Source organism: Diadema antillarum, unplaced genomic scaffold (assembly GCF_040938485.1).
Source record: "Diadema antillarum isolate AM-2024a unplaced genomic scaffold, OU_Dant_1.0 seq00000462_RagTag, whole genome shotgun sequence".
Lineage (NCBI taxonomy): Eukaryota > Metazoa > Echinodermata > Echinoidea > Diadematoida > Diadematidae > Diadema > Diadema antillarum.
The window spans coordinates 1,177,935-1,204,973 of NW_027271433.1; the positions used below are offsets into that span (position 1 = coordinate 1,177,935).

At 39.7% G+C, this 27,039-nt stretch overlaps 1 protein-coding gene across 1 annotated transcript; it reads left to right on the forward strand.

Annotated features, from left to right (window-relative positions):
* Positions 1-7,244: 7,244 nt before the first annotated feature.
* LOC139733161 (carbohydrate sulfotransferase 15-like) lies at positions 7,245-17,867 on the forward strand. The gene is made up of 7 exons (XM_071644000.1): positions 7,245-7,729; positions 9,326-9,841; positions 10,403-10,622; positions 11,542-11,619; positions 13,380-13,690; positions 13,926-14,070; positions 14,552-17,867. The coding sequence occupies exons 1-7, from the start codon at positions 7,703-7,705 to the stop codon at positions 14,737-14,739; spliced, it is 1,485 nt and encodes a 494-aa protein (XP_071500101.1). The 5' UTR covers positions 7,245-7,702; the 3' UTR covers positions 14,740-17,867.
* The last annotated feature ends 9,172 nt before the right edge of the window (positions 17,868-27,039 follow it).

The following is a 27,039-nucleotide window of genomic DNA, read 5'->3' on the forward strand; positions in this document are numbered from 1 at the left end:
CCATTATCATGCTGGGATAGGGGAAGAGGTTATCTAACTTTTACTGTGACTGTAGGAAGTCCAATATATTTTCTATTCTGGTGATCAAAATGTTGACAAATAATCGATTAAAAAGACGATTGTAGGGCCTATGTATGTCAAAGACGACGACACAAAATTCATACCGAGAATGACAAGCGCGAAGTGAGAGGATAGACCGATGTGGGTATTTAATAAGGCCTACTCTCTAAAAAAAAAATCGAGTGAAAATATTCACTCTTAAAGGAGTGAATACAAAAAAAGAGTGAATTTAGAGTGATAATGGAGTGAATTTTGAGTGAAAATGTTCATTTTCACTCGTTTTGGAGTGACCTCAGGGATAACTCCAAAATCTTCGAGTGATCCCTGAGGTCACTCCGAAATGAGTGAAAATGAACATTTTCACTCAAAATTCACTCCAATTTCACTCTAAATTCACTCTTTTTTGTATTCACTCCTTTAAGAGTGAATATTTTCACTCGATTTTTTTAGAGAGTAGTTGTGCATAATAATGTCTATAATGACTGTCAGTATCTATTTCCAATTTTGAACCCCCGCCCCATAAAAATCCTAGTTACGGGCCTGGGATGCGATTTCCACGACGACATACCAGTTTTTACGTGCATAAATTCACGCCCCGTATCTAGGCATTGGTTACGTGGTATATAGATAAGAAAGACACCATAAAATATGTAAGGTGTTCATCATGAGTTTCGCAAACCTAAGGACCCAACGGTTATTCAAACTCACCTTGCCAGATATTACCCCTATATTGCCCTCTTTGTGGTCTTTGTGAATTTGAACAACAGACTCGCGCATTTCCATATTTAACCGTCCTTGTGCCCACCGCCCCCCCCCCCCCCACCCCGATTGGAACAAGGGTATATAGGGAGCTCTTTAGCAGAGTATTTCTAGATTGTGACTTATGTCGTGCAAAATACGCTGTATTGTGTTATTTTATGATGCAACAACATTACGTCTGATATTAGAGACTATTGATTCCATGCAAGTACCTTCACGTATCAAGCAGTCGTTAGACTGTCTATACCAGTAATTTTTACATACATCTTATAACAGCAGGTTCCCGCAGCAGAATGTGTTGATCCTTTTTTTTTCCTCCGTTTTCTCTTACTGTTATTTTCCTCTCGTCTATATGTGGGGTATATAGCTCTCTGCATCTGAGGTAACTTCCGCTTTCCTATCTCGTTACTGCTCGACTTCACTCTCCTCGGCGATCAATTCCCAAGAGAGACTAGAATGTATGAGGGCTGAAGAACGCCACTCTTGTTTCATCTTCAGCGTAGCAATCGGGTGTCGTCTGGCAAACCATCAATAATTCGTTACGTTCTTCTCGCGGTACTGTCCAGATCGTAGATAGCTATACTTTCATCATTCCTATATCGCTGCCGACTGCGTACCTGTAAATTCTTTTGCTTAACCACCTGTCTCTTCTCAAATTACCGAATATCATAATATGCAGCCTCTCAGCTCAGTTGTTTTCTGGAACACACCCAAATACACCAATATTGCCACTGACTGGCAAGGATGATGACATATTTAGGAGGGTCACATATTTCAGAAATGTATAGCAGTGTAATCTCATTACAATACCGCTTGCTTGTGAGTTCACCTGTGTATAATCTATGCATGCCTTCTTCTTTTGTTCTGCTTCCATGAGCTGGCCCAACTCATGCATTATTAAGGTGACTCTGCCATGTCATCATCCTTGTTCATTGTAATTTGTTCTAAATTTGGAAAATATTCTTATTTTTCATCCCAATTATCACAATTCTGAAACTCTGTCCTCACTATAACTGATTTATAGTTGTTCAAATGTAAAAATCTGAAAATTATCCGGAGGTCTCCTTTAACTTTGTGGATTCATACTGTTCGTATGTGAGCTGTTGATTGGAGGTCATTTTGACTGTACATGACCAACACGTTAATCATCTCATGTCATACATATACTAGTATTTTAAAGTTCATTTTCATAATTCTGATCCGCTTTGAACGCCAGACGTCAAACCTCAACATCTAGCTTGTCTTCAGCAAACGGCTTCTTGCTCACTATATTAAATGCGAACCTTGCACTCGGGAAGAAGTATAACGGATAGCTCCTTACTTACAGAAGTTAAAGGCTAGCAGCAGCAATGCTGGAAGGTAACATAGTAACAGGGAGATTGGATTCACACCTCTTAACAGAAACAATCTTCCGAGCCCCATCACTTTGACGCACCAGAATAAGGTGATTCTGGAAATTCAGAAGGAAAAAGACAAAGGGCCGAATGCATAAAACAAGCAATTGCTTGTAAGCAATTGCTTCAAGCAAAAGCACAAGCTCGTCTAGCAAAAGGTCTAGCTCAAGCAATTGCCTAAATCCATATGCATAAACTTTTGCTTGTGCTTATACCTTTTGCTTGTCCCGCACAAGCAATTGCTTGCGTTTTCAACAAAAAGGACGTCACGCCTGTGCGAACAAAAGAACAAAGGCGAGTGTGATAGCATGTATTTGAAAGGGCATGTGTGTACGGAAACATTTCCTGACATAGCAAATGAGCTATGAAATGACACTCATAAATGCACACCCACAGACCCACACACACATCTATACACACACACGTACTGGCTGATTCCCATCACTGCTTATAGTAGCCCGGATGTTCCAGATCGCACGTGGAGTGAGGTCTCCTTGCTCTCCACCAAAGTCAGACATCCTACCTGTTTTTCATCACATTTTGCGTGCTAACCACTGGACATTCCCGTTGTTGAAACAAAAAGTTTCTTACACTACTTAGGAGTAATTTCTTCTAGATTTATACCAATCCTGCACAAGTGTGGTCTTTCTTTTTTTTAATATGAAAAATGATACTTAAAAGGGAACGTCCCAGTTAAACAAAAGCTCAAGCTCATTTTACAGAGCTTGGAAAATCGTAAGCAATTGCTAGCAAGAACAAGCAAAAGGTATGCTTTATGCATACGTTTTTAAGCAAATGCTTGGTCTCTAAGCAATTGCTTGCAGGCAGCAAGCAATTGCTTGTGCTTGCTAGCAAAACCTTCTGCTCGCAAGCAATTGCTTGTTTTTATGCATACGGATTCAAGTAAAAGGCTAGCACAAGCAATTGCTAGCGTTTATGCATTCGGCCCAAAGTCACGCCAAGTCACGCCAAGTCACGTCGCAAAGTTTTCTGTTATTTTCTGTCATTTCTGTGTGGCATCCTGACAAGTTATTCTTCTGGATCACCCACAACATGTCCCTGATTATGTGACATGTAACCAAGGTATGTTTGAATGACTTTACTGCCAGGTTTTCTGCAAATTTCTTGTGAAGCTGAACTCCTCTGAGATATATTTCCTACTCAGGCTTCATACCGTCAGTCCCATATACGTATTTCCAAGTCATTGACAACAGTGATTTTCTACTCGGCGCTCCCTATGGGTGGTAGGCCTATTGAGCTGCAGATCACTCTGGCGTGAAAGCTCTCTCTCTATGCAAGGCATTCCCGTCATTGTCCAGGTTCTCCAGTCACCTCCTATCGCTGCCTTTTGACTCCTGCTGGGTCTTGTGTTTCATCGGCGCGACACAATCCTACCATGCCTCCAAAGAACTCGCCGGAGATAATCGCTCGGAGTGTTGTCACAGTGAACTCCAGGACAACAAATAATTCCTTATCCTCATAAAAGGAGTTGTGCAAGAAGCCATCGCGTCACAGTTCAAAGAGTTGACGACCACGATATAGAAAAGCAAAATGGGGAGATACTGGATCTGGAAACAAAGGTAAAAAACCAAAGCAAGGAAATCACTCGGCTCAACAAACTTGTGCAGGCATCGAATGAAAAAGTGGCAAAAGCTGAACGGAACCAAGACATGCTGCAACAATACATACGAAGGAATAGTGTACGGATTCATGGAATCAACGAAAACCCGAAGGAATACACTGATGACATCGTCTGCCGACTCGCCTCGGAAAAGCTGGGAGTAACTCTGACAAAAGACGAGATAGACCCCTCTCACAGAGTCTCCTCACCCAACAGTACATCTCGCACAGGGCCCCGCCCAATACTCGTCAAGCTGTGCTCATATCGCACTCGATCAAAGCTCATCGAAAAACGGTCAAAACTCAAAGGCACCGGCATCTTCATCAATGAAGATGTGACAAGGAACAATCAGGAACGTATCCACAAAGTCCGCAAGTGCCCAAAGGTGTCTCGTGCGTGGAAGAATATATGCAGGTATACCCACAACGAATGGACAACTAGCAAAGAAGCTGATAACTTGTGAGGGTGATCTATCAAAGTTGTAAATAACCTACGTCAATTGCAATTTGAATATGTATCTTCCTCTTTATCCTCTCTCCCGTTCTCCTCCAACCCCTCTCTCCCTTTCTCTCTCTCCCTCTCCCTCTCTCAACATCTTCACACTTCTCTGTCATTTGATTGAATACGCATGTATACTCTTTAAATGCATGTATATGGATATATGCGTCTTTAGGCATATCTTCGTTCACCACTATACCATGCACACTTTTTAATCGTTAATGATGATGGTGATAATAATAATAATAATAATAAATAATAACAATAATAACAATAATAATAATGATAACAAGAACAAAGACAAATAAGCCAAACTGACTGCTGCAGTGAATGCAAATGAAGAGAACCAATGACCTTAAGAAATAACAACTCCGGGTCTCCCTTGAATTCTTTCTTAGTATTGTTCGTATTCCAAACAGACGAGATCGAGTGTATGTCCGCACTGCGGCGTGGCATTTGTACATGATTCAATTCAATAATGATCATAGTGATGATAGTCAATAATGATCGTAATTTGCTGAGTCATATTTTCCTAAATTTGCGAGAGGCCATTTCGAATCATTACGCTGGCAATGCTCCGCGTATTATAGATGTGCCAGAACTCTATATTTGATTTTCCACAGAGATTTGAACGTGATGTGCTCCAATGGAAAAATCTTTCCATGTAGACCTACGTTTGTATAGCCAAGAGGAATCAAGTTTGGAATGCAGTGTTCAGTGTAGATGAGCTCAAAGAAGGCGATGGCAATCTAATCTCGTTAATTATTTTTCAGTTACTCTGTCAAACTATATCGTCACTATAAGAAAGCAACAATAACATGACATTGTCAATATGTTTGGTTTTCATGTATGCAAACGTATGGGTATGGTTTCCCAAGCCTCTTTTTTTTCAGTGAGAGGAATTCCGTTGATTTCATTCATTTGAATATGCAACCTTAGCATAAATATTTTCGTTAGCATTTGCAATCCTTGCCAAAACTTTGCACGAGATTATCTGTATTCGAATTTGTGAAATATTCTTTCAGGTGATATGAGTAATTTGAGGCTCCTAACACCCCTATTGTAACTTCTTTGCATATCTTGCTTAAATCTACGCCTGATCCAATTTGCATTAATACCACTCTATAATCAGGAAGAGTAGATATTATGTTGTCCGATTGTGTATAGAATTTGGTTTCATTTTTAGGAAACTGTACTAAACGTGTAACGATACTATCAACACGGTTGAAAATAATGTAAACTAATGCTATATGTCGGGTCGGGCAAGCTTTATGGTCGTAAAGAACAACTTTGCTTGGTTGTTTTTATTTTCCATCTGTACAAAAGATGGCCGAATAACCCACGTTCAGCCGCACTAAAGCTCGTCTTCCATGAGGCCCAGTTTTTATATGAGTGCATGGTGTACTTCGGGGGACCTCATCTCTGGGTCAAGCACCCTGCTCTTTGGGATGAATGAAGGGGTGTGACTCTCGCACAGGAGGGAAGGGGGATGGGAACCTCCATTTGACCATTTCATGTCTTATCCAGCGGGAGACAAAGTGTTTTGCTATATTAGAGGGGACAGAATTATAACACATAACAATGCTCAGCAAGACTCACCGGCATTCGAATCCGCGTCCGAACCCCGAGTCATTACGCTGCAAGGCAGATACGCTCCCGACTGCTGAGACACCTCGCCGCCCTTTATTTTGAAAATAATGCACAAAGTTTGGAAAGTTATGTTTGATATCGGTCTATTTTCAATATAGAAGTCGGGACAATTTTCCCTGCATGTAATGGACGCGTTTACACCCGCCAAGAGTTAATGAAATTTATATCTATATGGTGATGAAGTACATTGATATTGGCTAAAAAATCGCTTTGGGGAGCAAACACACGTGAGAGCGAATGCATGTGCCAAGTGAAGTTGGCAAATGACAACAGTCAATGTTTTTCTCTTCTTCCTATAAGGCTGTGTATACGATATCTCGGGGGCCGTTTGTGATGCTATAATAAGAACAATGTAACGATCCCCGTGCTCTTCCTGTCGCTGCTCTATTTCCTGGCATCGTTGGGAAATGAATTGATGTCCATGACATTGGTATTTCCACCATGTTTGCGGTATCCACCCGGTACAGCTGTAAAATACAGACACGTCCCCTTTCACGTAGTACAGCTCAACTTCAGTGAACAATGGTAATTGCAGTCATCATCCATGAAAGAAGCTATGTATACACAGGTGTAGGTCACGGTCAAGTGGCCTTGAGTATTTAAGGGGAAATTCACTCAATCAAAGCCACCCCGGTTTTCTTGACTATGCAGGAGGCCCCCTTAATTGACATTTTCAATCTCTCTTCACTGTCTAGTAGCTATAATATAGGAGAATATCAAAGTCTCTTAGCATTAAGAATTCTTTCTGAATCTTGAGGTACACGTAAAAGCACACATTCACAAATATCTCCCTTGTAATTACTCTTTGAAATCACCTGATTTCGCTGTTTGACACTTATCAACCCTTCTCAATAATCACATTGATTACTAAATGACACAAACTTTTTTTCTAATGACAATATTTCCGTCAATTCATGATACAAAGGCATAATATAAAAGCACAAAAGATTATGGTTAGAGGTTGGTTTGGAGCATAGAGTTTTGGTTATGATTATCGTTATTTATTATTTATTCGGCAATTCAACGTTAGGGTCAGGGGCAGGGTCCAGGGTAGTTGCCCAGGGGGTAACTGCGCTAGACGGGTAAATGTGAACACCTCCCCCTCATTAGATTGTGTTCAGCAATGCTGCCCCTTTTTCTTCCTGCATATGACTTGCAAAAAGTGTGATTTGAATGTTGATGAATATTTATTCATCTGGTATAGAAGTGTTTCACATCTGTGCTATTTCATTGGCCTCTGTTTGGCTCGACATCGTATGTCAATATTTGGACGAACGTGATGAATAGCGTGACCTTCTCCACCGCCTTGTCGAGTCATATTTCATGAAACAATCCAAGACAACTTTTCAGATATGCAGTTACTGCAGCTCCCAGGATATATTCGTCGCAGCTGGGCCAATAATCAATTATTATCTAGGTTCTCAACAGTCATTATATCATTAATTATTGTCACCTGTGGCTATTGCAGAGCCCTCCGAGAAGTGAGGCCGTCGCGTCATTGTGCCTCCCACACATTCTGCCCTTAATTATTGTTTGGATTAAATTCGAAGGTTTAATATTGGCAATTGTGATTGAATATGACATCGATCGTTTATATCATGTCCATTCTTCATGTTATGATTGCGTTACAGATCACTTCGCGAGTCGCCAGTTCGCAGACTGTATCATCTAGCATCAAACAGCTCACACCCTGAATTGGACGGTATCAGAAGTCGGCATCATGACCCGTCAAGCGTTCTGCTTTAAGGTGAACCACATAGGGTTTTCATCAGATTGTATTCATGTATATATTTCTTAATACAGTATACATTTTTGTATCACTGTTATCTGATTTTGTGTTGTATTTTTATGAACCAGTTTGTTTTCAGGTGCAGTTATACAGTGGACTCTCGTTTTGAACGACGTCCTCGGTCATACCGGCAGTTTTCTTGCGTTATATCGAAATTTCGTTATAACCGAGCAAATAAACAATAAAAATCACAGAGCAGATACTGTTGCGTCTGAACTTTTACTTCTTTGTAACCGGGATTTCGGTATAACCGTGTTCGTTATAGCGGGAGTGCACTGTACAACGTTGTCAGAGAGATCACACGGGGAATTTTTGGCGCAGCAACATTGGTAGTATCAGAAATTCTTGAACTGAATTTTTAGTGGCAAGCCTATAGTATAAAGTCTCGTCACGGACGTTTCTGAACGTGCAATGTGGAAGAAAAGAGAATGAGAAGATCAGGGAGCAGGGGATGTCATGGGGGGGGGGGGGGGGGGGGGGGGAGGGTGTCACACCTGCCTGGAAAGATCATAAAATGACGGAGTTTGTAGTGAATCTAATCATGTGTGCAAAGTATGAAATTTCTTTTTTTCTTTTTTCTGTTCTTTTTTTTTTTGTTCTCCTGTTTCTTTGTCGATCTTTTTTAGTTTGATATTTACACTCGTCTTTAGGAGTAGGGTGAAGAGATATCAGGCAATTGTAGCGATGGGAACAAACTTTACAAGGTGATGTCAGTAGCTCTAACTCTTCTAAAATGAATCCACACTCTTCTCAAACGACTCATCCTTTCTGATCTCCGTGTGAAAGGAATGGTGACGTTTCCGTTGAAAAGAAGTATTTTGGCTTTGTATAGATACCCGTAAACGGAAGTCGCCTCGAAAAATATAAACAGAGTTCCCTTTCAGGAGATTTATTGGTTTGTTGGGAAAGCTTTTGCTGAATTTTGGTCCAACACGGCATCCCAGTTTTGCATTGAGGGATGAGAAAACATTCCCCGAACCAGTTTTCCTTCCAGGTAATTTTGTGTGTGTGTGTGTTCTTCGCCTAAATAGTGAATGCATTTTGGTCATGATTTCCTACAGATTAAATTAGGATTGGTCGCGATTTGAAACCTGCAAATAATTTTGTTGTATAGTTGCTATAGCCATGGTTCCTTTTGGGGATGACCTCATTGACTGAGGAAAGTGCCGAGGTGTGTGTGTATGTGTGTGTGTGTGTGTTTCGTGAGGAAATTGTTAGTAGGGTTGATTTATAATCGAGTTATCTATGTTGAAGAGAGATTATTTGCAGCATAAATTGACAAATGGATTTGTTTGTGTTTTGAATTGCATTTGTACCGTTTTTTGTTCATGTCACACCCAGAATGGGTTGATTTATGAATGATTTGAATGAAATCAATGTATATAAAAAAACTATTTAAAAAAACTAGATTCGTTAGTACTGCTGTTGATGAGCTCTGTCTTCTCGTACGCCAAATCGGCTGACAGTCACGATGCAAGACTATTTGAACTGTAAACATGGGATATTATGATGTTTATCTCTCTCTGTGATTTTAATGTCTGTCTCTTGGATCAGGTGGCCCTTGCGGTTGTCGTGACGACGGCCTGTGTCTCGTTCAGCTACCTCATCGTATCGTCATCGATGACCGACGCGATCTCCAGGCCCGCCCACATGCTGGGATCTCCTCGAGCGGCAGAATTTTTCTGGGACCAATCAGAAACGAGAACCGACCATGTCGCTGGAACTGCTGGCCAATCAGATGCGAGATCGGAGTACTTCTTGAAAGTAGGCGACGCGAGTCAGAGCGAACATATTGACCAATCACAGTCTAAGTCGGAGCAGGTTTTGAATCTGGCACATAAAACCACGCACACGTCTAATGTCAGTGTCATTCGCATTCCTGCTGATGCAAATGAGAAGGGTACATCAGGGTTAAAAGAAGAAAAAGCGAGGGTGGCACCGACAAAAGAGAATACCCCGAAGCTTCGATTTGAGCGGATGATGCGGGAAATCGGCGCAGAAACTATCGGTGATCCGATTAGTTACGATAGAAACAACATTCCACAGGAGCTGAGGCAACTTGCACCCCAGGTAAAATTTTTGACAGTTTGAGATCACCAATATTATATTGCTTAACGAATATGTATCATACCTAATCCATCCAGACCCAATGATTTTAATTGCTCTTTAATGCTAACTTGAAGGGAAATGCTTTTGGATCCCATCCCATCTTTAGAAGAGCAAAAGACAGCAAAAGCAAGTAAGAGCATCACAGCGCCTTCTCATTTTCTTAAAATTACAGATTTATAAAATGAAAAAAAAAGCCTATCATTGAAGAGAGTGAAATAGTCATAAATTCATTCAAGCATATTCAAACGCGTCACGTATTAATGTTTAAACCAGGAGTAACTTTCAATATTCTTTTGCTATATGTTTTTGTACTTTGGTGGATATGCCGATCCACTGATGAAACGAACATGATTCAATGATCATGTAGGAATTGTTTGCTATTCAAGTAAGAAAAGTAATAACGGCTTCCTTTTGATATATCGCAGGGTAAATTCAGTTTACGGACTGCGTTGATCCTTTGAGTTTTTTTCTTCACCTCTTTTTCAGTGATACAATGTCAGTTTCTCGCCAATCTTCACGCAGGTTTTCAGCCGTTTCCCCCACTCGTCCGAATTTCTTCCGGAGTACAAGAGTCCCTGTTGGAAGGGAAAACAAAGTGGCGCCCTAAGGTGTCTGCCGTATTTCTTTCTTGGGGGATTCCCCAAGTGCGGAACGACGGATCTGTGGGGTAAGCTCATTCGGCATCCGGGCATGGTGAAGACCGTGAAGGAACCTCATTGGTGGACCACCACCGATAACCTGAGTAAGCAATGATTCTAATCTCCATCTGTTCGTCCATGCGTTTTCTCCACCCCGCACCTTTCTTTCTTTTTTTTTTCTTTCCCAGAAACCGTCAACCTTTGAAACAATTAGATTACCACACTCAACTGTTAACCTTAAAGGCTTAGAACTGATGCATATTTTAAATCTTCCCTTTATAACTAAATCTTCAAATTAGACAAGTCTGCTCCTGCTTGCGCTTTAACTTTCGATCTTATATTAGTCCCTGTTGGGACCTTTAGGCAGAGATCAGCACAAGGTGCAAGCCATAAAAAGGCAGTGTTTTATCGTGATTTTGAAACATCACTGCATACAAACAAAACAAATTAAAACAAAGTAATGATACGTTTTATGTTGCCTGCTGCTTCTTTCGATAGATCTATGTCCTGTCGTACCTGTATTTCATTCGGTCGTTAATACTTTCTCTTTATTGTCAATGAAGAGCATGTATATCAGTTTAATGTAAAAGAAAAAGGAGAAAGGGTAGCTTGTGTTGCCCTCTAATTCTATCGTACCTCCATATCTATCATACTCGGTTTCTTCATCACAGATGAATCTGAACCATGCAGCACACATTTTGATATAACGAAATCCGATATTACAGGATGTTAGATTATCCAACCCGACAGAACATGCCTTGATATTCATTGCATTGGCTTTTAATGTTTCATTATATTGACTTTTAATGTAGCAAAATGCTGACACTCTGTAACAAAATACTGATATAATAATTTTTTTTTCTTTTAAAATATTGAGTTATTTTTCTTTAACGAGTTTCGTACCTATTTGATCAATAATCAACCACTTCTGTACCCTATCGCCCACTGACTAATTCGCTCTCGTTCTGTGAACCTCGCATTTCTCTTTACCTCCTTGTTTATTGTTTCAATTATTTTGTCTAGACGTGGATAAATACTTCAGTCATCAGTCTGCCCTTGTGAAAAGCATACAGACAACGGGGAAAAAATATCTAACTACATGTAAGTATTACTCTGACACGAAAGCATAATGATGAGCAATGTTAACCCTTTTAAACTGCACTCGTGTGTTGATTTCAGTCCTATAAAATAATCATGGCACAATGCTTTTATGCAATTTCTATGCGATTTTACGATGGTTGTCCAGATAGGGTTAATGTGTGTGATTTTTCAATCATCTGCTGACTTGTGATTTTCAAGAAGCATAGCAAACTATTTACAGAAGAGAAATATGTATTGTCACGGAATATGTGAAATTATAGCTTCAAAGTTTCTTGATTTTGTCACATCCAACAGGACGTTTTAGAATTCTCTCGTTTTTAGCACGTTAAGAGTTTCATAGTGATTTTATTTTGTAATACAGCGTACTACGTGTACATCCTTCATTCAGACCAACTTTAAGTTAAAGAATGTTTAGGTCTGTAAACTCCATCAAGACAATAGTGTATGAGAAGAGTGAATGAAAATAGAGTCAGTCTGTAGCCGCCTAGCCAATTTGAAGAGGAGAAAAGGAGAAGGAAAATGCAACCGAAGTCGAGGAATTGAAAGCGATTGGAAAGCCACTTGGGACCGGGCCGCTCGACGTCGATCGAATCAAATCTGTCGCCTCATTACAAATTCCTCAAGTCATTTGTCTTGATGTCGAATGAATGACTGCACATCTTCTCGCCGAATAGAAGTAGGACATTACTGCAGTCCAAGTACATTAACCTCAAGGAGAACATTAACTGGTTTGAATGGCATTCTGGAAGTCAACTCCTCGGATTTGGCCCCACAGGTTGGGTAAAGTGGGACAGGTGCCAGAACAAATGAAAAAGGGTTGAATTTCAGCTAGTCATTGAACATGATATCGTCCAGCAGGGACCTCGAAATAACCATCTTGGTCATTGTGAATCATTATGTCGCATATATATATATATTTTTTTTTTCGTGATTTTGAATTGTTTTTCTTTCAAATCATTTAAAGAAAGATACATAAATCATACTTACTTAAATTTGTATAATAAATATGCTCATTCTATACATTATTGTTAAAATCGCATGGGAATTCTGAAATTGATTTGCATAACACTTGAAAAAAAAAACACGTAGATCGTTCATACTTAATGTATATGTATATTTTTTCATAAGTCAAAATATTTATGTAAACAAAGTAATCCTCGATTACTGTCTTCCCATAGGTAAGTATTATTACAAGGAAATATATCACAGTACACTGTTACAACACAAGTGAGAAGGACACAAGAATAGCAAACATGTTCCAACAAAAATGATACATTAAATGAGACTCTTTCAAAACGAAAATGAAATAATACAATTCTAATAATTAAAATTACTTATAGGTCCTACAACATATATAACATCAAAATTAAATTTAAGAACTGAAATAATTACATTGTAATGAATGAAAATTCCACTATAAAGAACCCCCCCCCCCCCCCTCCTCCCATGTAGTCGTGAGCAGTGGGCAAGGTAAATCTCAATATCGGGCTAGAGATGTTCAGGGGCGGATCCAGGAATTTCGTGAAGGGGGGGGGGGGCGCGAAAAAAAAAATCTGGTGGCACTTCCGGGTTTCATTTTATTGTTATTTCTTTGGTTTTTACCCCCCCCCCCCCCCCCCCCAAAAAAAAAAAAAAAAAAAAAAAAAAGTAAATAAAGGGGGGCACCCGCCCGGTGCGCACCCTTTGGATCCGCCACTGATGTTATAAAACTGATGTAAAGAGTGCTAATGCTAATTTCCGTCACTCTCTCATTTTGTCAGGCGATGCATCTGCCCTTACGTTTCAAGACAACAAGCGGCTGATACAGCGCATGCCACTTCATCTTCAGAAGAGCCTCAAGTACGTCAACGCGGATATTCTACGCGCCGTTCTTCCCGATACGCGCTTCGTCGGGATCTTGCGCAACCCTACCGACCGCGCATACTCCTCCTACTTGTACTTTGACGCTGTATGGAAGCGCGTCAAATCGCCGATAGATTTTCACAAGCGCATTGTGCAGGCAATTGCCGAATACTACCGCTGTACCGACGCACATGGTCCACGGTATTGTGCGTACGTGAAAATCGTAACGGTAAGGCTGAGATTTGTTTTTTGCTAACACAATCAAAGTTATGCTCAGTCAGCAATACTAATAATACACACAGTACTTTGTAATGGAATATTAATGAATGTCAAATCTTCAAGTGATTACCTTGCTGCCACTATACTTTAAATGAAAGAATATCACAAGTTGACATACAAAGCGAATAGAATTACTGCTTTGCCAAATAAACTTGCTCGCCTTTCGTTTCCCTTTTTCATTTCAGCACGTAAACGTGGGATGCTATTCCATTTATGTGCGAGATTATTTGAGGAGATTCCCGCGGGAACAGCTGTACTTCTTGAGGACCGAGGATTGGTCCAAGGATCACTCTCGCTACATGAAAGAGATCTACACATTCCTTGATCTAGGTAAGACAAAGTCAGTGTGATGTTAGGTACAGGCCAAGCCTGTTTAAGCAAAGAATTCCACAAAAATTCATTTTTCATGAAAATTATGCATCCCACCAACTTGTTACCGACATATGTTAAGGGTAATATCATTATTCCTGCTTTCTGAAAGAGGTGTAAATAGTCAAGTGCTCTTTCATTAAGCTAGAAAAGTGAAAATATGCTGAATTTTCTTTCAATTTCTTCATATTGTTGTCCACACAATGACCTCATGAACTCTAGTAGTCTCCTTGTCCAGTGGTCCCAACACCAAAACTTTAAAAATTCATAACTTTTGCATCGGTTGTCCGATTTTCCTCAAACTTTCACTGATGTGTTCTACTAATGTTTCTGCTTTCACTCAATCCACATTGCTTATTGGGTTTTGGTTTCCTTTAAATATCCCATCATTATATTCAAATATTCTCCTTATACCGTCTTCTTGTCCATTTTCCTTCCTAAGACCCGATGTCGGAAGAGTTTCGGGGGAATGCCTCAGTGGGGGTGAACCTCAACCAGAGAAAAGTCGTGGATAAGCGAGTCGGGCCCATGCTACCCCAAACCAGAAAACTCCTGGACGAATTTTTCCGGCCATGCAACGAAGACCTGGCCAAACTGTTGAACGACGACAAATATTTATGGCTCGATTGACGTCGGAGACGATTCAGATAGGATCGATGACGGTTCCGTTGACGGTGAGATGTGTGTGATGAAGAGTCTTGTGTTATCCGAAGGAAGCATGGCCAAGGTCTTTGGATGTGGGAGCAAGGGGCCGCAATACTGATATGCTTCCCGAAGAAACTACAGGTGGAGTAAACGAGGGGAAGCACGTGATATCCAGGTTGGACCAATCACAAGCAGGATGAGAAGAGAGTACTGAAGTGAGGATCGAGCTTTAACTTCCATTCCCTTTCACGATGTGCAGTCGTTTTTCAGCTTAACAGATATGAGAATTTTGCAAGACATCATGGGGATCGACTATGATATTTTCATCTTGGGAAACGACCAAAAGACTTAGCTTTGCAGAGACAACTTCACTCCTGTTCGTTGTCTGCTGTAGACTCTCTAGCACTTATGATGACTTTGTGTTCTTTTTACCCACTTGAAACTAGACTAAGTTGGTTTCTTAAAGGGATGCTATTCAAAGGTCAGATTTGACTTAGTCGGCCGCTTAAGGACCCCATGCACTTATCCAGGAAGGAAGAAATCTGCGTGGTGTACCATAAATCCACCGATCCTGAGACTCTCAACTCGCAAACTCCTAGAGAGCATCTAAATGGCTCCTGCATGTGGTCAAGTGTCCATTAGGCCAGTGCTCCTATCTGGCGTGTTATGCCAAACGACCGGAAGTGCTGATATTCTACCTCTGAATCCTCACAAAGGTTACATAATATGTGTGACGATGTGTGGGAAGGTAATGTCTGTGCTGGAGCCAGTGGACCAGGATTACGCCAATTTGTTTTTACCCGTACATATGAGACATTAGCGACGTTTTCACTGAAAAGCGAGGGAGATTTTAAAGTGACACGCAGTGAACATTTCAGTATCGTGCGAGTTCCCTGCAGGACCGGACGACGAGATTACTCATACACGATCGGTCAGAGTTACTGTGAAATCAGTGTTCACGTTTTCCACAATTTGCTCATCTCGTCAATTGCTCTTACACTTTGATTTCGTTATTTTTCGTCTGGGGAAAAACTCGCCAAGCGGAACAGATTCTCTGGCAGGCGTATTGTTTCGTAGTCATAGCGAGTGGACCAACTGCATTCTCTGCACGAAGACGAAAATGAATATAACAGACTCGTGACACAGTATCAGAAAAGAAAATGATTACAGAATAACGTCTATAGTACCTAACATAGTACAAAATATACTCCACAATTACAGATACATTTGTTCTGCGATATATTGTGTGTGCTGCTTTTGATCATTCCCGTATAGTCAAGCAATTGTATTGTAACAACAAAGTCTTTCTTTCCTATCTTACTCTAATAATGAGAGGTGTATACAGTAATATTATTTCAAGGTCACAGAGTTGTTGTCTCCTGCAGTGCAGTGCAAATCTAGCTTGGTGTAACAGTCAGACCGCAGCACGTATGCTAATGAGCCGATCCGGCAAGATTTATTCAGCACTCTCGTTGACGATCTTTGCGTTCGAAAGGTGTCTCGTCGTGCGAGATTTTGCGAGAGTTTGACAGGACTATGGTTTTCACAGTGTAGCGACTTGTACATACATTCATCATGGCTACAAGTCACGGTAAATTGTTCTGCAGACTCTGATCTTTATTTTGATACTAATTTTTTTGTTGCCGAAAGCCAAAGGACAAAATCCCCTTCCGCAGCTCATTACGTATGCAAGTCTAGAGCGGGCTTGCATACGAGTTGAATAAATACGAGCGAATTATCGGGTGCTGCGGTCTGACTGGTAAAAGTAAAGAACTTAGGCGGAACTTCAGTGCTGCTCATGACTACTTGGTACATTAAAGAAGAAATCCACCCCAAATATACATAAACTTCAAAAGAAAGAGAAAAAAATCCCTACAGAATGATAAAAGAATGACAAAAATCGGATAAGAAATAAGGAAGATATGACATTTCAAATTTCACATTTTTTCGGAAAATATTTCTTGACCAGTTCTTCTGAATATTCAAATGAGCGAGTTGATGATGTCATTGTTGATGATGTCATTGTTGAAGATCTCACAATTTTTCATGCATGTTATACTGTATATGAAATTTTGAAAAATTGTTCTCTTTAGCTCATACACGAAAAAGCATGTTCCCATACCAATATATACATGTATCATTCAAAGTTAACATTGTTTTGTTCTTTTCTATTTTGGGTGGTTTTAAGACAAGTTTTATATTTCTACAGCTGAAATACGAGATTTCTGTCATTTTTGTATATGAAATGAATTAGAAATTGTGAAAGCATGACATCGTCAACTTGCTGATTTGAATATTCATACGGACTGGTCAAGATTCTGTCTTCGGAAAAAGTGTGAAATTTCACAATGTTGTATCTTTCTTATTTTTTATCCGATTTTTGTTTTTGTTTTTTGTTTGTTTGTTTGTTTGGTTTTTTGTTTTTTGTTTTTTTGTTTTTTGGGGGGTCATTTTTGTATTGCTTTGTAGGGAAATTTAATCTTTCTTTTGAAGTTTATTTTTGGGGTGGATTTCCTCTTTAACCTTCACTGGACACCTTATTTTTCACATCCTTGTCGTCTACGCCTTTCTAACGAGTCACTTCATTATCGTGAAGGTGTACCTGTCCGTTGTCCTAAACCATCCCCAGGCATTGCAGGTCTGTGGTTTATTGTCCTGGTGAGTAACCTTAAAGGGATGGTATAGTATTGGTAGTGATGAGAATTGAGCTTTTAACTTTTTTGTGAGATATTTCAAAACCACTTATGAAATATTACAGAGCATATCATTCTGAAAGGAATTCAAAATTTATTTGATGAAAATCAGTTTTGAAATGGTTTAGATATCCAAAAACAAATTGATCCTAATAAAAAGTGGGTCCCACCTTTTTTTCAGATCCCTTTGTTTTGGATATCTCAGCCATTTCAAAACCAATTTTCATTAAAAAAAACGTTGGAAATGGAAATATGTGCTTGGAATCAGGTGCACTTTCACATTTTATAAGAGGTTTCTCATTATTTCATCTAAAAAGTTAAAAATCTGAAGTCAAGTCTCAAAATTGAAACTATACCACCCCTTTAACACAAGTCAGGGGCGGATCCAGGAATTCCATAAAGGAGGGGGTGGGGGGGACCGCCATTACAAGGGGAGGCGCGTGTGCCCCTTCCATTTTTTTTTCTATTCATTTCTTTCGTTTTGATAACAAATAAATGGAGCAGCGCGCGAACGCTGCGCCCCTCCGCGCGCCCCTCCTGGATCCGCCTCTGCCATCTGCCAGTGATTGCTTCTTGTCGAAGGTAGACCGAAGCATGCTGTTTCCTTTTGTGCCAAGCTCAGTCGCATAATCAGATGTACATGTATTTTGATTTTTTTTTTTTTCATGTATAGTGACGGTGACGCGAGGGCAGTTTTGGATGCCACTCTGATTATGTTTACAAGTATACAGAAAAGACATCTGTGTCTTGTTCCTGCAATATGAGGCCGCAAAGTTGTCTCGATAGTTTCCGAAGTTTTTACGCATCTACGTGTCTATTATGATGTGAATTTGTTTGTAATTCGATGAACCAAAGACGGGATGCTAAACAAGTTTAAATTTTTCACAATATCTGTAATGATAATAATTGAGTTCTTTTTATGTATCTGAGATACTATTTAAAACAAAGTGTGGTGCTATGTAAAATGTATGTAAAATGTGTTTACATTGTATAATCTTTGAATTCACAATATTGTGACGAAAGTTTGAAATGCGTATCAGAAAGGAGGATATCTCAGGTACTTGTGATATATTTACCTGTTTATGTGCAATGAGTAAAACTCGTCTTGAGATTGCGACGCTCTGTATTATATTCTGTGGGCACAATTCATACGTACATGAGAGCTGCATTCCAAGTAAACGTGTAGACATAAACAAAGGCTGAATCCTTTTCTTGATACCTTTGTAATGAACATGAATCATAATTGATGACCTGCTCATACTAAAGGCGCCCCCCTTCCATCTTTTTTTTTTTTTTTGGGGGGGGGGGGGGAGGGGGCAGTGAAACGATTAAGTATAATTAAGTGAAATTCTACAATGAATATACGATTTATCTATCGGTTAGGTATTCATCATGGCAGCTTGAACGGTTCTAGGAACAGTACCCCCTGGAAAACCACCCTCCGGATAACTACCACCCGGATAATTACCCCCCAGGACAATTCCCCCCTAGGGCAACTACCCCCCGGACAACTACCCTCCAAGGGCAATTACCCTCCAGGGTAATTACCCCCTAGGACAACTACCCCCCGGACAACTACCCTCCAAGGGCAATCACCCCCCAGGGCAATTCCCCCTTAGGAAAACTACCCCCTGGATAACTACCCCTCGGATAACTACCCCTGGATAACTACCCCCTCGGATAACTACCCCCTGGATAACTACCCCCCGGAGAACTACCCATTGGATAACTACCCCCCGGAGAACTACCCCCTGGGTAACTACCCCCCGGAGAACTACCCCCTGGGTAACTACCCCCAGGATAACTACCCCCCGGATAACTACCCCCCGGATAACTACCCCCCGGATAATTACCCCTCGGATAATTACCCCCCGGATAATTACCCCCCGGATAATCACCCCCCCCCCCCCGGATAATTACCCTCCGGATAACTACCCCCCCCCCCCGATAATTACCACCAGGATAATTATCCCCAGGTTAATTACCCCCTCCTCCGATAACTAGACCCCAGATAACTTCCACCCGATAACTACACCCTCCGATAACTTCCCGAGGATGATTACCCCGGATAAGCAAGCCTACAACTCCCCCTCCCCTATAACTATCAAGACGAAAATTACCCCAGGACAGTGCACCCCGCCAATTACCCCCTGGGTAACTACCTCCCGGGTCATTGCCCCCCCCCCCCCCATCTTACCTTTAATAAAAAGAATATCATTACTACAGGAAACGAAGTTCTTTGTATTATTTGCCAGGAATCACGGAGATGCCATACTGATACATCATTTTATGAAAACAACATCTTAAAGATTTACGATTTGTATTGTTTGCACTTAGGACAATTTATGTAAAAGCTTAATTTCTCCCTCTGTATTTTGACTCTATGTTCATAAAAAACGAAGCTGTCCCTTCATATCCTACCCGGTAATCCAGTAAATGTCAATGCCTTTAACCAAACTATTTTCGCTAAATCTGTATTTTCTTTTACTGTTCCGAAATTTCGGATTTCTCTTGATAGTATAGTATAAAAGAAGTTTTAAGTTTGAATGCCTTTACCATTGAACTAAAGACATTTTGAAGAAATGTTACACTTCAGAATGAGTTAAACTTTTTGCAATATTTTTTAACCACAATTGTCTATCGTTTACCACAACTCCATGTAACACTTCTTTATTTTGAGGAGCTTATATCTCATGCCTCACGTGCCCTGGTTTTGACCCATCATCTTCCTCTTCCCTCTCGCTTTTCTCTGTCCACTGTGAAGGTAGTCTATTCCCGTCATTCATAACTCACCTTTCCTCTTTCTCTCATTACAAGGGATTTATCTCGTGTGTGTTCATGTGCAGTGCACTCCCGTTAAAACGAAATGCTCAGGACCGGCAGTTTTTTTTTTTTTTTTTTCGTTTTAACGAAATTTCGTTGTAACCGAACAAATATAATATGCAATGTATAACGAAAAGAAGGAAACCACGCATAAAAAAATTTTGTTTGTTGAATCCTCATCATACGCTGGAAAGCTATGTGAAATGGGAGAATACCTTTTTAATTTCGTTTAAATATAACATTTTAAAAAGAGCATAAAGTTGTTTGTGTTGTCACACATGTGTAGAAAATGACGGTGTAGGATTAGGTTACAGTTCGCTATTCCAAAGGTTCTTTTCTTACTAAAGTACGTTACTCCGAAGACTCCTTATTCCGAAGTTTCGCCATTCCCGGGATTCCGATGGTTTGTTTATGTGAAGGTTCGCATTTCCGCAGAATCATCATTCCGAAAGTTCATAATCTAGATCAAAATAATATATTGTTCATCTTCCGAAGGTTCGTTGATCTGAAAATGAAATGAGGTTCGTCATTCTGAAGGTTTATAAATCAAAAAAAAAAAAGAAAAAGGTTCACTAGTCAGAAAGTCCGTTGTTCCGAAGGCTTTTTCATCCGAAAATGAAATAAGGTTCGTTATTCCGAAGAAATTTTGTTAATGAAAAAAAGATGAGAAAGGTTAGTTATTTCGAAGATTTATTTATCTTAAGACGATTATAAAGATTGCAATTCTTAAGTTTTGTTAGTGTACTCTGCTTTTTCCACCATGGATTAACGATACTTTTTGTAATGTTCCGATTAACGAACGTTTTGAATTCCTATCATTTTCGGACTAACGAACCGTATAAGAATAAGAATAAGGACCATATTTTATTATCGAATTAACGAACCTTTGGAATAACGCCAAAATGTGCTTAATAACAAACCCTCTTTCATTTCCGAACTAACGGACATTTAGTTGTATCAGAATCTGTGTGTTTTGTATTAAAGGACTTCGGAACAATGAAACAAACCTTATCTGAATTCAAATTATTTTATTACAACAACGCAAGTTCCCCTCGGAAACTGTGCGTGATACACGGAGTGAACATTTAATGATGCGTTCGCTCATGCAGAGACGCTTTAATAATGCTTGTTCCGCTACGCATTTTCGAATGCGATCCGCATTTCGTTATAACGGAGCGCATTTCTTTTGTTTTTCTTTGTCAGTGGCGCTCAGAAAAGACTTCGTGATAACGAAAATTTTGTTATAACCGTCTTCGTTATAAGCGAATTTTGTACCATAGACTTTAATGGCGATAATTTTGGGACCAGAAGTTTTGCTTCGTTATAACGAAATTTCGTTATAACCGTGTTCGTTGTAACGGGAGTGCACTGTATCTTTATTTGTGTACTTCGTCTCTGTCTTAATTTGCTTTCTTTGCATTGTTTCATCAATTTTGTAACTATTTTACTGTTATACCGTTAACGCTCATTTCAGAATTGCCCTACTGCATTATTGGGCATATTAACAACTAGTATATCAAGGATGTGGGAAGAGATTGTCACCTCCTTGGTATGATCACTGCAGAACATTACCTCCCTTGACAATTACTCCTTATTAGAATTAGGCTCCAAAGAATCACCCCTCTTACAATAACTCTCCCCCAGAAAATTACGTCTCTCATTATTATTTTCGAACACATTAGCTATTTGAATTGAAAAAAAAACCCAACATTTTTTCATATCGTCTGGTTTTGGTCGAGACCTAACTTCAGGTTTTAAACATCTTTTGGGTGAGATAATTAGAAACCCCTTACGAAATATTAAAGAGCATGTTATTCCAAGAAGGATTCAATTTTTTGAGAAAAAAAATACTCTTGAAATGGCCGGGATAAAACAGAGCAGCCCTATAATGTAAAAAGGATTCTGTCAACTACAACTCTCCCTAGATCTATTCAAAAAGAGGGTGCAGGACAAAAGACTTCGTTAACAACTAGGGGTGTTTTGTAAAAAAAAAAAAAAATGCCGTTAAACTCGTAATATTTTACTCTTTCTAATGAGACTAACTTATATTTGAACTGGATTTCCTCTTAAAGTGTCGAGAACATTTAATTTGAAAACTAGCACAATTCTACTTGTATGTAAAACAAGCTGTAATTTTACTCTCATGACAGATTAGGGCACCTTTTGATAAAAGTTGCCAGTTATGACATCTTGTTAGTATCTAATAATTTCAATAAAACCATGGGTTCTGCTTGATTGATAAGCTCGAGTCACTGACTTGTTACCATGGACCTGCTTTGATCGACCTACAACGATTGGTAATTGTGTGGAACTGACAGCTTGTCAGGACTGATAACTTTCATAAAACCGTGCCCGGATCCTATCAGAAATTATGGCTTTATATCGAAGAGTCCCTCGCTAATGTTAAGGGAATATGAATTGCAGTGAAATCAACTCTCCTTTTCTTATGTTTATCGTCTATCATGTGTTATAACGGTAGAAAATAAATGACAAGCCAAAAGAGTGATGACAGTGTAAGAGAAAGGTGCATCTTCTGATATGGTGTTATGAACTTATGGAAAATATACGACGGGTGGTAACTTTCGGGGGGCGGGGAGGGAGGGTTGTCCAGTAGGTAAGTATCAGGAGGGGGCGGGGGGGGGGTTCGGGGTATTGTTAATGGGGGGGGGGTAGTAATCCGGGTGGTAGTTATCCTGGGGGTAGTTATCCGGGGAGTAATTATCCGGGTGGTAGTTATCCTGGGGGTAGTTATCCGGGGGGTAGTTATCCGGGGGGTAGTTATCCGGGGGGTAGTTATCCGGGGGGTAGTTCTCCGGGGGTAGTTACCCAGGGGGTAGTTCTCCGGGGGGTAGTTATCCAGGGGGTAGTTATCCGGGGGGTAGTTATCCAGGGGGTAGTTATCCGGGTGGTAGTTATCTGGGGGGTAGTTATCCGGGGGGTAGTCATCCAGGGGGTAGTTACCCAGGGGGTAGTTATCCGGGGGGTAGATGTCCTAGGGGTAATTGCCCTTGGGGGTAGTTGCCCTAGGAGGGTAGATGACCGGGTGGTAGTTTTCCTAGGGGGTAATGGCCCTGGAGGGTGATTGCCCTGGGAGGGTAGTTGTCCGGGGGGTAGTTGCCCTAAGGGGGAATAGACCTGGGGGGTAATTATCCGGGTGGTAGTTATCCGGAGGGTAGTTGCCCAGGGGGTAAGTGCCCGGATACGAGCTTGAACACATATTGAAATATAACCGCTGCGGTCAGGTTGTGACCTCGATCGGCCTGGTGACTCAATCCTGGGCCCCGTTTTACCAAAAGATATAATCGATTACATGTATAAAGTTCCTTACCACACAGGTTGCCATAATAGACTTACCATATAGAAATCAACTTTATAATCAATTGTAACTCTTCATAAAACAGGGCTCTGGTCTTGTGCTGTTTTTCGTAAAAAGATATACTTGTGAATGTCATAACTACACAAACCTCACTTTCGCTACTTTCTCATTATCTGTATCAGAACTAGTCTTTTTTTTTCTAAGAAAGGGGAAGACGAAACTGTCTTGAAAAGTTGACAAAGTTTGCGAAAGTTCAATAACAGGGGCGGATCCAGGAATTCGGTAAAGGGGGGGGGGGGGGGGCGTGACTAATATTTCTGGTGCCACTTCCGGGTTTCATTTCATTTTTTTTCCTTTTTATTTCTTTTGTTTTTAACGAAAATTAAAGGGGGGGGGGCGTGCGCCGGTTGCGCCCCCCTCTGGATCCGCCACTGAATAATATAAGTATCCATAATCCCATTGTTTGTCTACAAAGCAAAATATTACATTAAGGACCTACCATAAAAATAACATCACAATGTCATACTATGTGATCAGAGTCTTTATGGTCCTGCATGGAGTTTTAATGTGCTCAGCATATGCCCTCGTCCACACTGTTGGTGTGAGCACATCACCAGGGCTTATCTATTCATAGCACATCTATAACAATTCGTCCTCTTAATTAAAATGGAAACTGCCCAGCATCTCCACCCCCCCCCCCCCAACACACACACACACACACACACACACACACACACACACACACACACACAAATGAATAAGACTATGTATGGAAGGGTTTTTTTTATTTGTTTTGTTTTGGTTTGGTTTGTTTTTGTTTTGTTTTTCTACTCAGTTACTAAGTTTTTCATTCTGTAAACATTTTGCTGTAGTTCCAGCGCCGATATTACACAAATCAAGTTACATAGTCCCACACTTGCATGCCATCATAAAATGCAACAGGATTCATGACGAGATATCGGTTATGACGTGGGAAATGCCTCGATCCCGGCAGCGTTAAATCAAGTTTCCCCCATATACATACAAGATAATATACTTTATATGCAATCTATGATTTTGCAAACTTGTGATGTATATCAAAATGCATCGTATATTGGGAATTCATCTCATATCTGAAAATATATTTTCAATGCACACACCCTGTGTTGGTACGTGGAATGAGTTGTGTTCTGTCCTCTACCATCTGCTGTTTAGTATTACCGCTGAAGAAAGGAATTCACTGAAATAACTTGAAAGAGTTGTTTGTTTTAATTCAACGTTCAGATCTGCTCACTAACAACTAAATGCATTGTTTTTGGAAATGAGCAATACATTTTTTGTTGTTTGATTTCAAGCATGTCTGTGTGTATGTGTGAAACATGTAATAGAAGACATTACATGGTATTGAGAAATCATTCACTGAGGATTTTGATTTACAAAAGCAATGACTGTATGGCATTGAGTGTGTATACAATTCATAAAGGTATGAGGCATGTTTTCACAACAATAAAAAGATAAACGAATACACAACTGAGATTATTTTTGTATGCGTTTATTTTACGAAAGACTTTTTTCTCCCGAGTATAAAAATGATCAATTTACATCCTTCCCATGACATTCGATAAGTTGAGAAATAGAAGGGTGTTAATTCTGTGTATTGTCGATACAGCCCTTCTGGTTATCAACAAAATATGTACAGTCATGCTTTTGCGTCCTGTTAACAATGTTGCAGTTCGAAACAACAACAACGATTTGGCTGGTGGAATTACTATAGATGGATCAATAGGCAATGAATATATACCTTTTTCAACCCACACACTCCATATCTATAGTGAAGAAGATACATTTTCAATTTGAAGTAGAAAAGAACTTTGTGGACTTTTTACAGTGATATCACCCTCATAACTTCTCAGAAGGCACAAAAGTATTCACAACTTCTTCGGCTTAATACCTCACATCGATAACAAATAACAGTATGCTAATATAATATCACCCATGCATTGTCAATTGGGAAAAATCATCTGAAACATTACAAAATACACATAGAGAGAAGTTGCTTTGAGACATACCAGCAATTTGTAGCGTACATACATTGTACTGCTTCTGAAGTCTAGGACCCCACATCTTCGTATGAGAGCATGTTTAATTAAAACACGCATATGCACAAATACTTGTACACGTGGTGATTTACTGAACAAATATAAAGTGCAATCTGTATGTCTTATTTTATTTTGCATCACACATATGTGTTACTGTCATAAAATGATCTGCAAGACCATTTGTCCAGAAATTCAATGTTTGATTGATATCAACGTGCAAGTTTGAAATGTCCTATTCTCTACTTCTGCATATCGTAACTGTGACCATCCTGGTCAGCCAAGTATGGCATAATAATTGTGAAAAGGCATCAGAAATAGAGATTTGTTCCTTTTCTGTTCCTTAGGAATTCTTGAAAATATTTGTTCATGCTATATGATGGTAAATTACACATACTATGAAAGAAAGAATAGCATCTACTCTCGACGATACATGTATTTACATAGTAAAAATTATTTGAAAGCTGACATATCACCATAGCCTATATTGTTTTGTTCATTTAAGAATTGGTTGAATCCTTCAGCTTGCCTTTTAGCTGCTCACATTCCCCTTTGAGGACTAACAAAATAAGCACACCTCTGAATTCAACTAGAATGCAGCGAAATCAGCTCATCTGAAACAAACACATACATTTTAAGTTGGCTTCATTATTTCTTTTTTCCCCTAAATGTATATACCACCTCTTTCGGTGATGGAAGCACAAAACATATGTCATATTGAAACAATATTCGATAATATACATAGAAATTCTTACTTAAATATTGTGGTCATTCCAATCAACTGAATTTTTACAACATGGCCACAGATAGGATTGCATATTGAAATTTTCACCACTCTTCATGAAGTCAAAAATATTACAAATGTATATATTTACACATAAAGCCTAGTAGAAAATTGATTTTTTTCCCATTTTTTCAATATCCATTACCTCAAGGAACATATGATTGTAATGATATAGAATTATCAAAATGCAATGAAGAATGATAATGCATATTCATAAATGACATTTGGTAGAAAGTATTTATACATTTTCAATTTCTTCTTCAGCGCTTAGAAACATTGTAATAAGCGCTTTATAAATTATATTTATTATTTATTATTTATTATTTACATACAACTGTTCTCTGTCAGTGAAAAATTTGAAATTTCTTTATAAATCAATACAACCTGTTTGTAAATGAGAGAACTGGAAGTTTAACTAAATACCTGGTATACTCTTATTCCCCTCCCCCCCCCCCCCCAACAATGACCTCTCTCTTGTCACTGAGTCCATACCTATTCAGTTCTAAGACACTGCGACTGGGGGGGGGGGGGGGGCTTCAAAGAAGAAATGATTATTCAATGGGTTATGCAATGAGTCAGCTTCATTGCTATGTC

Bases quoted from the DNA above. Each gene is read 5' to 3' on its own strand.
- LOC139733161 (XM_071644000.1), top strand. From the start codon at position 7,703: ATGACCCGTCAAGCGTTCTGCTTTAAG. The intron at 7,730-9,325 runs GTGAACCACATA...CTCTTGGATCAG, and splicing joins GTCAAGCGTTCTGCTTTAAG to GTGGCCCTTGCGGTTGTCGT. The intron at 10,623-11,541 runs GTAAGCAATGAT...TATTTTGTCTAG, and splicing joins GACCACCACCGATAACCTGA to ACGTGGATAAATACTTCAGT.